A 13,748-nucleotide genomic window follows, 5' to 3' on the forward strand; every position below is an offset into this window, starting at 1 on the left:
GGATTGGGCGGTGCCCTGGCGGAGTGGGTGGGGCTTAGACGCTGCTGGGCGGATAGGGCGGGGCTTCAAGGGGAGTCAGTTCCGAGGGCGTGGCGAGTAAATGGGGCGGAACTGGTGAGTAGTGGGGCGGGGTTGCAAGGCTGCGCGCCCGGTAGCCGCCGCTGCGCCGTGAACAAACGCGGGCCTGGCGGATCGCAGTGGCGCGCGTCGACCGCGAGGCGACCGGGAGCCGCTGGGACCCCGGCTGCGCGCCCCTCGGGCTGCCCGGGAGCCGCGCCAGTCGGAGTCCCGGGCCGAGCGCGGCTTGCCTCCCGCTCAGCGTTCATCTGTCCGCAGTGCAGCCAGCGGGCATGACCGATCCACCAGGGGCGCCGCCGCCGGCGCTTGCAAGCCGCGGGTGAAGAAGAAAGTCCGGCCCCGCTCTTCACAGAGCGAGAAGGTAGCTCACAGCAGGGAGTTGACTAGAAGTAAGAAAGTGACCCGCAGCAAAAAAGTGACCGGGACCCAGGAGGCGACCCAGGTAGAGGAGGTGACTAAGATCGAGGAGGCGACCCAGACCGAGGAGGTAACCGTGGCAGAAGAGGTGACCCAGACCGAGGACATGGCCCAGACCGAGGAGATGGTCCAGACAGAGGAAATGGAAACACCCAGACTCAGTGTGATCGTCACCCACAGTGAGCGCCAAGGAGGGTTCCGTAGGTCGGATTGGGATCTGTGGGTTTGGCCGCTTGTAGTCCTGGGGAAAGGAAGCATGGGTTCTTGGCTTTGTATCTCTGGGGATGTTTTTCTTTAAGCTGGTGTCAGGACATCTTTCCGTGTGGCCGGTCTGTTATGTCCCTGGACACTTATTGGATCCTCTATTTGGAAGCAAAGTTGAGTGTGTGACGCTCGTAATTGTGGGTCTTTGTGTCAGGCTTGTACTAGGCCTTCTTATGTGTAGAACTTATCTGGTTCTGGACATCCACGCTTGTAGAAAGTACGAACTTGTTTTGTGATCAGGATGGTCCTTACTTACTGAGTAGTGTTTATGCTGGATGTCATAGAACCACAGGTTCATGGGCCATGAGTCCAAGAGCTACTTTCTGGACATCTGGTGAAATCAACACAGAACTAAAAACTTAAGGAAGTACATGAGGAAGCTGAAACCATGAAATTTCCTTAGAACCAATTAGGAAAGACTGTACAAACTTTTCCACCTAAACCAACTTTGAGATGGAGGTCCCCTGCCCCGCCCCCTCAAAGGCCTCTTGATTTCTGGTCGGTGAGGCACAAATAGGAAATAGGTCTCTTTTTGACTCTTGACTGGTTAGGAGAGCAGTTTAAAGGTGGATTTGCACTCCACTTACTTAGAAAAGAATTGGTACCTGTCTTTGTTTTTTTGTTGTTGTTTTTTTGTTTTGTTTTGTTTTGTTTTTCAAGACAGGGTTTCTCTGTATAGCCTTGGCTGTCCTGGAACTCACTCTGTAGACCAGGCTGGCCTCGAACTCAGAAATCCGCCTGCCTCTGCCTCCCAAGTGCTGGGATTAAAGGTGTGCGCCACCACTGCCCGGCTTGTATTTTTTTTTTTTTTTTTTTTTTCCTTTTTTGGTTTGGTACCTGTCTTAAAACAAAACAAAAATCCTCTCTGTTGTTTGGTTGGTTTCATTCATTTGTCTTTACTAACTAATATTTTATATTAGTTATTATTTATAAATAAATTTATAAAATTTATAAATAAAATAAATAATATTTATTTATAAAATTATTTATAAATAATTATTTAACTAATAATTTGTCTTTACTATGGTGTACTTAGGTGTGCCCAATATGAAAGACTTGAAGGAAAACAGTCCCTTGCTGGTGACATCAGGGTAAACAAGACCAATACCATAGGGACAATAGGACATCCAGGCCACAGAAGGCAGGCAACTTGTGATGGAAAAGTATGGGCTTTGAAACCAGCTGGATGCAAGGTCAAGTTCTGACTCAACAGTTGGTTTCCCCAAGAGAGTCTTAATTAGACTGACAGCTGCTTTATAATGGTGTCCTGAGATTTTGAGATAGTGCATAGAACAAGCCTTGTACAGTTTATTATGTATAATTGATTAAGATGTCAGCCATCATTAAAATAGTTTTTTATGTTAGAAGACATGAATCCTCAAGAAAGTCACAAAGACAAGCTTTGTAATAGGTAGCATATGGATAGATGCAAGTGTGACCCCAAGTGTGACCCTATCCTGAGTAGCCTGACAACACCCGGATTCTGAGCACAACCAAGCTCTCCTCTCCAGAGTCAGACCTTTTCAGGAGAGCATGCCAATCCCCGTTACATGCTTCTGGACATGTGATCAGCATCTTTTACCTATCTGAATTCAATTCTCAGCTCCATAAGAAAACAACAGCTTGTGTGAGATGGTCATCTTCATTGAATGCTTTTCTTTCTCCAGGCAATGAGAGGTATGACCTTCTTGTTACCCCACAGCAAGGTAACAGTGAGCCACTTGTCCAAGACCTGGCTCAGCTTGTGGAAGAGGCCACAGGAGTTCCACTACCTTTTCAGAAGCTCATATTCAAGGGTAGGTAGTTTTCATCCATCTTTGAGTACTTGTGGCAAAAGGACTTATTTTATTTATTAGTTTTTTTTTTTTTTTTTTTTTTTTATTTTAATTACAGGGTTCCTCTGTGTAGCCCTGGCTGTCCTAGAACTCAATCTGTAGACCAGTCTGGCCTTGAACTCACAGGGATCCTCCTGCCTTAGCCTCCTGAGTGCTGGGATTAAAGTCCTTTCCTGGGAGGGGCAGATTTTAAACTGCTTGGTCTTACCCAAAGGTGACTTTCATTTTTCTGTGTGTGGATGGATGTTTTGTCTGCTTATATGTCCTTGTACCATGTGTGTGCAGTGTCCATGAAGACCAAGACCGGGAGAGAATGTCAGCTTCTCTGGAGCTGGAGTTATAAAGGGTTGTTAGCCACCATGTGAGTGCTAGAACCTGAACCCTGATCCTCTGCAAGAACAACAAGTGCTCTTCACCACTGAGCCATTTTTCCAGCCCCTATCTTTCAGTTTTCAAACCAGAATCACTTTTTTTCATTTGTTTATTTAGCAGCTATTTATTTATTAAGGGACCACTCTACACTAGACTTTGCAGTAACATGACAGAATTGTCAAGATTTTTTTTTTTTTTTTTAATTCATGAGTACACTGTTGCTATCTTCAGACACACCAGAAGAGGGCATCAGATCACATTATAGATAGTTGTGAGCCACCATGTGGTTGCTGGGAATTGAACTCAGGACCTCTGGAAGAGCAGTCAGTCAGTGCTCTTAACCCCTGAGACATCTCTCCAGCCCAACTGTCAAGATTTTTGAGGAAACATATGGACTATTTTCTCTGGCTAGGCTATATCCTTTCTTCATTGTATGTTCATGTAGTATTTCCTACTACTTCTGCCTAATTGCATTGAAGTTACTGTAAAGTTACCTACTGTCCAATTTCTGTTAGTATGATAACAGAGATATGCTGTTGTCAGTACTTGACATTGTGCTGATTAGAGAGGTTTTGAACAAATGGAATGGGAGCCCGGATGGGCAGAGTGCATTGGATGATGCTGATGGTGCTGATTGCTGAGGCACTAGCCCCTCCCCACTCCTGTCTTCTGCCTTCCCACTACCATAGGAACTCAGTATTTGATTTATGATTGGGCCAGATTTATCTCATTAGGTTTCAGTCCTTGTAAAGATTTTAGTAATGAGCCTTATGGCAGGGGAATAACTCAGTGTAACATATACTGTGAAGCCCTGTGTCTTTTTCTTTTTAAAACATTTAATTTCTGAACTTGAATTGTATCTTTCAAAATTGAGTATGGCAGCACACACCTATAACCCCAGTACACTGGAAACTAAGACCAGCTCCGTGCCAACTGGGGCAATGTAGTCAGGCTCTGTCAGAGAGAAGGGAGTGGGGAGGCATGGAGGGAAAGGAGAAGGAAGGAGAAAGAGAAAAGAAGCTCAAGTTTCAAAATAGGAAGCCCAAAGAAGAAAATGTTCCCCTGGATAAAGCTCTTTATTAATTTTTTTTTTTTTTAAATGGTACTGCAGGTCAATCAAACATGCTTGGCAAGACCCAAACCACTCAGCCCTGTCCTTAGCCCATTTGTGTCACATTTTCCTTTCTATAACATTGAGTTTACCAGCATTTGTTGAAGTATCCTGGGGGAAAAACGGAGCTTTCATGACTATAAAATCTTTTATTACACCAAAATTATGTTAGGGCTGGAGAAATCACACACACACACACACACACACACACACACACACACACACATACACACACATAACTCAAATAAATTTAAAATAAAAACTTTAGGGGCCAGAGAGATGGCTCCTGTAGTTATTTCTGAATACTATTTTTACTGTTATGTGGGAACATTTTCAGTTATTTGCTTAAGATAAATATCTAGAAATGACATCAGATAAAGACAGTTTCAAAAAAATTTCAATTTATCTTTTTGGTTTTTTTGGGTTTTTTTTTGTTTGTTTGTTTTTTGTTTTTTGTTTTTTTGGTTTGTTTTGGTTTTGGCTTTTCAAGACTGGGTTTCTCTGTGTAGTCTTAGCTGTCCTGGTACTAACTCTATAGACCAGGCTGGGTTTGAACTCAGATCCGACTGTCTCTGCCTCTGCTTCCTGAGTGCTGGGATTAAAGGTATGTGCCATCAACATCAAATTTACCCTTTTCTTGTGAGCAAACTTGAAATGTCTTGCTTGTTTTGGCTTATTGGCTTTGGTTGGTTTTGAGATATAGTCTTATTCTGTGGTTTTCTCTGGCCTGGAACTCGGTCTCTGTCTGCAGAACTTGAACTCAAAGAGATCTGCATGCCTCTGCCTCCTAAGTGCTCAGGGTAGGTGTGCATCATCATGCCCCGTTTTCTGTGTTGTCTGGAAGAGCAGCCACTGCTCCTAACCATTGAACCATCTCTCTGGTCTCCTTTTAGATTAGGTTTGTATTTCTGTCTTTGAATAATATTTATATTCATTTTATGAGAATTTTGCACAATGTATTTGATCATATTCACTTCCTTGCTTACATCTCCCCTCCTCCATTTGAGTCCAGTTGTGTTGCCCAAATACTCTTAGGTATAAGGTATGCCCTGGAGTGAGGCGAACCTGTCGGGTCACACTCTGAAAGGTAATTGACTCTTTCACAGCCAATAACAGCACTGCCAGGGGTGAGGCTTTAATCCCACCTCTTTCTTGTGCATTGGCTGGTCTATTTTCAGTCTTATACAGATGTTACAATTTGTCATGTCCCCCCTTTCTCTCACTCCCCCCCTTTTTTCAGGAAAATCTCTGAAAGAAATGGAAACACCGTTGTCAGCACTTGGAATGCAAAATGGTTGTCGAGTCATGTTAATTGGTGAAAAGGTAAATTGCTTTTTCCATCAAAATTCTTCATAATTGAATGACTAAAGTCTTAAATGCATGTTTTTGTATAGAATACCAAATTGGTTACCCAAATTCAGCATTGGCGACATGCCTCATTGCATAATGTCGGCTGAGATTACCAGTTTGGTTATAGCATCATTTGCGCATTCTATTCTGTTGTGTACTTTCTCTCTTAAGAATTAGGAACTACTGTGCTCTCTCAGCGGTATGGCTTCTGTATTTGGTGGCACCTCCTTCTAGTTAAAATGTGCTAGAAACAGGCATTACTTAAAATTTTCAAGAGAGCTTTAGGTTAAAGGTGTAGATACCACAAGTAGGTACTCTTGTTCAAGTTTGAGGAGCTTGCCTTCCTTTACTAAAATCTACAAGAAGAACCCTCTCTGAGTGGAAAGGTTCAGACTAAAGAACTAAGGGGGCGAGAAAAGGAGTTAGTGGTGACAGGTGAGGCTGTGGCCCCTGAGGTGATGGCCACTGTGCCCAGCCCTGCATTGTGACACAGTGGTACTGCTGAACTTGAGGGTTTTTACTTAGTTAGGCAGCTGGGGGGATTGCAGGTAGGATGAGCTAACTGGAAGAATGAGAGTCTAATCTGGGAGCCTCCAGGAGGCGGGGCTTGAGATTAGGCCACAATCAAGAATGGACAGTTTAGGGGAGTGTAACAAAGCAGGAAGCTGCTGGCCCTGGCTGCCAGCTGTGGGTAAGAGAAAGGATAATGCTGTGGATGTCTTGCTGAAGGGTCGGGAGAACAGTGTGGGCAGCAGGCAGCACCCTGGTCTCAGTTTGATGAAGCTGTAGTCGTTTCTGTTGGAACTGGTTAGGATCAGGGGCATTGGGACCGTAGGTCATTTTACTACATTAAAGCCCACTGTTGTTATCTATAAAACAGTTTCTGCTTCTTAGGTTGTAGTAAAGCTTAAAAAACAAGTAGCAGGCTGGAGAGGTGGCTCAGCGGTTAAGAGCACCACTGGCTGCTCTTCCAGAGGTCCTGAGTTCAATTCCCAGCAACCACATGGTGGCTCACAACCATCTGTAATGGGATCTGATGCCTTCTTCTGGTGTCTGAAGACAGCAACATTGCACTCATAATAAATAAATAAACAAATAAATAAACAAACAAACAAACAAACCTTTAAAAAAGAAGAAGAGGAAGAAGAAGAAGCAGCAGCAGAAGCACGGGCTGGAGAGATGTCTCAACAGTTAAGAGCACTGACTGCTCTTCCAGAGGTCCTGAGTTCAATTCCCAGCAACCACATGGTGGCTAACAACCATCTGTAATGGTATCTGATGCCTTCTTCTGGTGTCTGAAGACAGCAACATTGCACTCATAATAAATAAATAAACAAATAAACAAACAAACAAACCTTTAAAAAAGAAGAAGAGGAAGAAGAAGAAGCAGCAGCAGAAGCACGGGCTGGAGAGACATCTCAGCAGTTAAGAGCACTGACTGCTCTTCCAGAGGTCCTGAGTTCAATTCCCAGCAACCACATGGTGGCTAACAACCATCTGTAATGGTATCTGATGCCTTCTTCTGGTGTCTGAAGACAGCAGCATTGCACTCATAATTAATAAATAAATAAATAAATAAATAAATAAACAAACAAGCAAGCAAACAAACCTTTAAAAAAAAAGAAGAGGAAGAAGAAGAAGAAGCAGCAGAAGCACGGGGTGGAGAGATGGCCCAGCAGTTAAGAGCACTGACTGCTCTTCCAGAGGTCCTGAGTTCAATTCCCAGCAACTACATGGTGGTTCACAACCATCTGTAATGGGATCACATACCTTCTTCTGGTGGGTCTGAAGACAGACAGTGTACTCATATACGTAAAGTAAATAAATCTTAAAAAAAAAAAAAAAAAAAAAAAAAAAGAAGAAGAAGAAGAAGTAGCACAGGTAAGCACAGTACCTGACATACAAGGAGCGTTCAGGAAGAGTGTTGTCATTGTCACTATCATGTTAAATAGTAGAATTCAACTGGAGGGTGACATTTCCATTTAAAAGAATATAGTCATGAACCAAACATGGTGGTACATACTTATATTTCTAGCATGGGGAAGATAGAGGCAGCTGGATCAGGAATTCAAGACCATCCCCTCATTACATAGTAAACTTGGCCACCCTGTGATATTTGCTTGGAAAAAACAAATTGTCATACTGCTGGGCATGGCAGCACATTCTCTGTAATCTCAACATTTAGGAAGCTGAGGTGGAAGAAAGACTAGATAGTGGGGTCTTGTCTCAAAACAAAACAAAAGACTAGTTGAATTCTGTCTGTCTTCCCATTCTGGACGCCTTAGTGGTATTCACTTGAACTTGCTTACACTCTACTTTTTTAAAGATGTATTTATCCTATTTTGTGTATACTAGTATGTTGCCTGTGTTTGTATGAGTGCACTGTGTGCTTGCCTGATGCCCATGGAGGCCATAAGAAGGACAGGATATACTTGAACTGAAGTTACAAAAGATTGCAAACCACTGTGTTGGTGCTGGAAACTGAATCCAGGTCCTCTGGAAGGGCAGTGAGTTCTCTGTGGTCCTCGCTACATTCTAATCTAGCTGTTGGGGTTGGGGTCAGCATGGGGCTAAGGCTGAACCTGACACTTGGACTGGCTCCATTCTCTGAGCATAAGTCATCAGGACTCTCACTGGAATGTTTGCTTGACACCTTCCTTCTCCCTGGACTAGGCTTTATAGGTATGAATCCTATTGTCTAACCCTTTGACATGCTTTCCAAGCAAGAAGCATGAGAGGTTGGTTCAGTCTTTTTAGGTGAGCAGTTACTGACCTCGTTTTATTCTTCATGTTAGAGCAATCCAGAAGAAGAGGTTGAGTTAAAGAAGCTGAAGGATTTGGAGGTGTCTGTGGAGAAGACAGCTAACCACCTGGAAGAGTTGAATAAAGAGCTGTCTGGCATCCAGCAGGTGACTTCTCTATTCTGTGGGTAGAGTGCTATGCTGTTGTTGCCTGGTTGGCTTTTTAAAAAACTATTTCATTTTTAAATTATGTAGTGTGTGTGTGTGTGTGTGTGTGTGAGAGAGAGAGAGAGAGAGAGAGAGAGAGAGAGAGAGAGAGAGAGTGTGTGTGTGTGTGTGTGTGTGTGTGTGTGTGTGTGTGCGCGCGTGTGAGTGCTAGTGGCCAGGGAGACCAGAGCTCTCAGATTCCCCCAGAGCTGGAGTTACTCGAGGTTGTGAGCCTCTGTGGATGCTGGGAACAGAACTCAGGTAGGCTAGTAGAACACTACATGTTCTTATAATCACTGAGCCATCTCTCCAGTCCTGTTTTGTGTTCTAATTATAAAATTATTTTTTGATGCTTACACAAAAGTTTTAAATGTTCATATACATAGATTCAAACCAAGGCTTTTCACATCCTAAACTCTGTGCTCTTACTGTGCAAGGTATGTGTGACCCAGAGACGCTATTACTCTGAAAAGTATCCTTCATCTTATTAGCATATTAAAGATTTAATGTGCTGTACACTTGGTAAATTGCTCTTTTACTGACTAAAAAGTAACATTTTTTCTGTGTCATTGAAAATGGCCATATTTTCCTGCATGTGAATATATCATGGTTTACCTAACCTAGTCTCTGTTCTCTGTTTTACCTGGTTTTTGCTCTTGCGTATGCTGCTTCTTTGAGTGCCCTTAGACATGAGTCTTTTTTGAGTAGTTGTGATTGTCTTTGATGGAACTGAGTTTGGATTTCTGAGTAATGTTTGAACTTCTTGCTGTGTATTTTCAAATATGCCTTTGTCACTCTGGTTTGATAGCCATCTTCAGAAATTCATGCTTTTCAACTTAGCCACCAGCTAACTGATCACTAGGCAAAGAGATGCAAACGAACAGCAGGATGGCTTACTGACAGTAAGTGCTGCCTAAACCAGGTGTGGGTTTGTACACCTGCCGTCCCAGCTCTTCTCAGATGGAGAGATGGGGATGAGGAGTTCGGGGTGGCGTTCACTCTGCAGTGATCTGAGACTGGCTTATACTGTATGAGATCCTGACTCAAAATAAAACCAAAATCATGCTGACATCCTCTCTGTATCTGTCTGTGCCATGAGGTATGTGAGCATCTACACATCTTCCCCTTCAGTATTCCATAATCTGAGAACAGTGAGACCTAGCAAGGTTAAAAAACTTGCTTAACATCTTAAGCCAAAGTTGGGGATGTGGCTTAGCTGATAAAGTGCTTGCCACACAGCATCAGGACCTGGGTTCAGATTCCCAGCATTCATGTAGAAACTGGACATGATGGCACATTCTATAATCCCAGTGTCTGGGAAGCAAAGACAAGAGGATTGGATCCCTGCACTCACTGCCCAAGCAGTCTAGCCAAATTGGGCAAGCTCCAGATTCAGTAAAAGATTCTGTCTCAAAAAATAAGGCAGAGTCTTAGTCAGTATCCTATTGCTGTGACGAGACACCATGACCACAGCAACTCTTTAACTGGGGCTGGCTTACAGTTCAGAGGTTTAGTCTGTTGTCACCATGGTAGGAAGCATGGTGTCATGCAGGCAGATTTGGTGCTGGAGAGGTAGCTGAGAACCCTACATTTCAATCCACAGCAGTTAGAGAGAGACACTGGGCCTGGCTTGGGCTTTTGAAACCCCAAGGCCCACCCCCAGTGACACATTTCCTCCCACAAGGCCACACCTTGTCAAGTAGCAGTATTCCCTAATGACTCAGCATCCAAATATATGGGGGCCATTTTTATTCAAACCACCACACAGTGTTTGACAAAGACACCTAATGTCAACCTTTGACACCCTATGCTCAGCATTTCAGTCTGTTCTCTTCTTTTTTTTGGTTTTTCGAGACAGGGTTTCTCTGTGTAGTCCTGGCTATCCTGCTACTCACTCTGTAGACCAGGCTGGCCTTGAACTCAGGAACCCGCCTGCCTCTGCCTCCCAAGTGCTGGGATCAAAGGCGTGCGCCACCACCGCCCGGCAATGTCTGCTGCTTATGTGCATGTACACACCTGTGTTGAAGGCTGCATTCAGGAGGCATTCAGAGGCCCAGGGGACTGTGAGAGAAAGAGCAGTCTGCACCCTGGTAATATTCTTAGTCTGGCCAAGGCTAGCATTTCTAATTTTCCCAAGGGATGAAGGTCTGAGATTCAGCCTGGCTTCCTAGATCAGTGGTGAATTCTGGGTTGCTTCACCAGTCCATTGGCATGGTTTCCCATGAATCTCAAACACTTGCAATAGTGCCTTATTCCTTCTCAGGGCTTTCTGGCTAAGGAATTGCAAGCAGAGGCTCTCTGCAGACTTGATAGGAAAGTAAAAGCAACAATTGAGCAATTCATGAAGATCTTGGAGGAGATTGACACAATGGTAAGTAAATATTCAGCTCAGAGGTACTAGCCTATTTATTTTATTTATTTTAACATTTTATGTATTTATGTACACAGCGTTCTGCCTGCATGTATACCTGCAGGCCAGAAGAGGGCACCAGATCCCATTACAGATGGTTGTGAGCCACCATGTGGTTGCTAGGAATTTGAACTCAGGACCTCTGGAAGAGCAGTCAGTGCTCTTACCTGCTGAGCCATCTCTCCCACCCCAGAGGTAGTAGTCTTTAGTGGCAGAATTTCAGTCTATTTCATTCTATCAATATTACATTGGTGTTACCTGAGCAAATCTTTTACTCAGGGAAATCAAACATCTACTGTTATGTGCCAGGTACTTTGTGTCTTTAGTTAGTTTTAACTATCAACACAGCCTAGAGGTACCTAAGAAGTACATCTCAACTGAGGGATTCCCCAGATCAGCGTGACCTACGGGCAGATTGGGGCAAGGTTGTTTTGGTAATTGATAAAGTCCACTATGAGCTGCATCCTCCCTAGGCAGGTGGTCCTGGGCTGTATAAGAAAGCTAGCTTTAAGTCAGGGAGATGGTTCAGTGGTTACAAGTACTGGTTGCTCTTCCAGAGAACCTGGATTTGATTCCCAGAATCTACATGGTAGCTTACAACCCTCTATAACCCTAGTACTAGGAGATCCAGTGTCCTCTTCTGGCCTCTTCAAGTCCCAGGCATGGATGTGGTGTCGATATACATGCAGGCAAAACACCCATAAAATAAATAAACCTTAAAAAGAAGGAAAGCTAAGTGTGAGCCAGAGTGAGCCAGCAAGCAGTGTTCCTCCATGGTTTCTGCTTCAGGTTTCTGCTCTGACTTCATCGATGATGGGCTGTGACCTGGAAGTGAGCCAAGTAAACCCCTTCCTCCTCTAACCGACAGTGTTTTTATCACAGCAACAGGGAGAGCACATGCTAGGTTCTGGGTGAATATGTGGACTGTCTGGTCTATAGGTGTTTACAACTGACAGGTATGACAAGATTGTGTGTGTGTGTGTGTGTGTGTGTGTGTGTGTGTGTGTGTGTGTATAGCCCAAGAAGTTTATGGTCTTGTAGTTAAGGAAACATGGGTCTTTGTTTTCCTAAGTCTCAAGTGGCTGGTGATGCTGGTTTCTTCTACAGACTCCAACCACACCCAGATCTTGGGAAGTTGTTGACTCATTGACCCAAATTTTCTTTAAAGTATAATAGGAAAGGTGTCAATGGCCTGATACTTCATTCTCGAGAGTGAACTCCTATGGTCTTGGAATTTAAAAAAAAAGAAAAGAAACAAAACAAACAAACAAAATAAAAGGCCCAGAATGACAGAAGGTACTTTTCCTAGCATAGTAGTATTTAAATGTAAGAAAGAGTAAAATGGTGGCGCACGCCTTTAATCCCAGCACTTGGGAGGCAGAGGCAGGCGGATTTCTGAGTTCGAGGCCAGCCTGGTCTACAGAGTGAGCTCCAGGACAGCCCGGGCTACACAGAGAAACCCTGTCTCGAAAAACCAAAAAAAAAAAAAAAAGAAGAAGAAAGAGTAAAATACAAAATCTGTGTTTCACATTAGGTTACAGTCCAGACATTGCAGCCAAGGAAAGGAGCAATCATAGGGACAAGAGCCATAACCCCAACCCTAAAACCCTAACCCCAACCCTAAAACCCTAACCCTAACCCAAAAACCCTAACCCCAACCCTAAAACCCAACCCCAACCCTAAAACCCTAACCTGAAAACCCCAACCCCAACCCTAACCCAAACCCCAACCCAAAAACCCTAACCCTCACCCCAACCCTAAAACCCTAACCCTCACCCCAACCCTAAAACCCTAACCCAAACCCCAACCCAAAAACCCCAACCCCAAAACCCTAACCCCAACCCCAGCCCTGAACAGAACCACATAGGATGCAGATCTAGAGAAATGATGCCTGGAAATGCACATCTTACTCATATTGCTGACCTGTTTGGTGTCATGTGAATCTCCCATGTCTCATGTCATTGTCACTGCTCATGTTAGCTGCTTGGTGTCAACTGTTTCTTTCATAGGTCCTACCAGAAAAATTTAAAGACAGCAGGCTAAAAAGGAAGAATTTGGTGAAAAAGGTTCAGGTGAGTCATATGGTACTACATGACAAGCTGTAATATATCAGTGTGCTGGTGTGTATGTTTTTCTGTTCAAAGCAAGGTAGTGTAGAACTCCGATAAGACACATGGTCTGTTCTTCTCTATTAGCGCGAACTCAAAAAGGGGATTCTTGTCCCTGTGTACCTGATTTAATCCACATTCCCTGGAGAGCAGATAGGGCTGACAAAGTTCTGGTAAGGGCCATTGTTGTGTCTAGTACCCCCTTTTGTAGGGTTTCTGGCCTAGATCATAGTCAAAACCATGGCCCTTTGTTTTATTGTCCTTACTCCCTGAATCTTGGAGTCCAGGCTGGGAGCCATGACCATCCATGCACAGGCTGTTTACAGTCTAATCTACATGTTCCCCAGAATGGCTAAATAAAGAACCCTGTCTGAGCAATGGCTGGCTTGTCCTAGGAGGGCCTTGAATGTCACTGCCTGTGTCTGTCTTGCAGGTGTTCCTAGCAGAGTGTGACACGGTGGAGCAATACATCTGCCAAGAGACAGAGCGGCTGCAGTCTACAAACTTGGCCCTGGCTGAATGAAGTGCAGTGGAGAGCGGCTGTACTGGCCTGAAGAGCAGCTTTACAGCCCTGCCCTCTCTGGAACAGAAGTTGCTTGTTTCTCCAAGGCTGCCAGGGGCAACTAGCCAAATGTCAATTTCCCTACTCCTCCATCGGTTCTAAATGAAAAAGTACTGTCTTTGCAACCTGAATTAGACTTCCCGTTTTCTTACTTTGTCTCTGTGTGGTTGTGCCATCCAGCAGCTGCCTTTCTAGGAGAGGCCTCCCTGCCCATGAGTTGCCAGCTCTAGCTAATCTGGAGCTAGTTCCAGGTTTGTAAGGCACCCTTATCTTGAGATTCATGACCTGTGACC

The 13,748-nt window shown here is 44.1% G+C and overlaps 1 protein-coding gene across 4 annotated transcripts; it reads left to right on the forward strand.

Annotated features, from left to right (window-relative positions):
• Positions 1-82: 82 nt before the first annotated feature.
• Positions 83-13,586, forward strand: Bag1 (BAG cochaperone 1). Of its 4 annotated transcripts, none has more exons than XM_034503510.2 (7): positions 83-674; positions 2,427-2,555; positions 5,318-5,400; positions 8,223-8,336; positions 10,639-10,746; positions 12,795-12,857; positions 13,327-13,586. In XM_034503510.2, exons 1-7 carry the CDS (start codon positions 602-604, stop codon positions 13,414-13,416), a joined length of 660 nt encoding a protein of 219 aa, XP_034359401.1. In that variant the 5' UTR covers positions 83-601; the 3' UTR covers positions 13,417-13,586. The 4 variants fall into 4 exon arrangements, with proteins under 4 accessions (XP_034359401.1, XP_034359402.1, XP_076791283.1 ...); XM_076935168.1 differs by having other exon boundaries at positions 173-695; XM_034503511.2 differs by lacking the exon at positions 10,639-10,746 and having other exon boundaries at positions 98-674.
• The last annotated feature ends 162 nt before the right edge of the window (positions 13,587-13,748 follow it).

This window comes from Arvicanthis niloticus, chromosome 5 (genome assembly GCF_011762505.2).
Source record: "Arvicanthis niloticus isolate mArvNil1 chromosome 5, mArvNil1.pat.X, whole genome shotgun sequence".
NCBI classification, from domain to species: Eukaryota; Metazoa; Chordata; class Mammalia; order Rodentia; family Muridae; genus Arvicanthis; species Arvicanthis niloticus.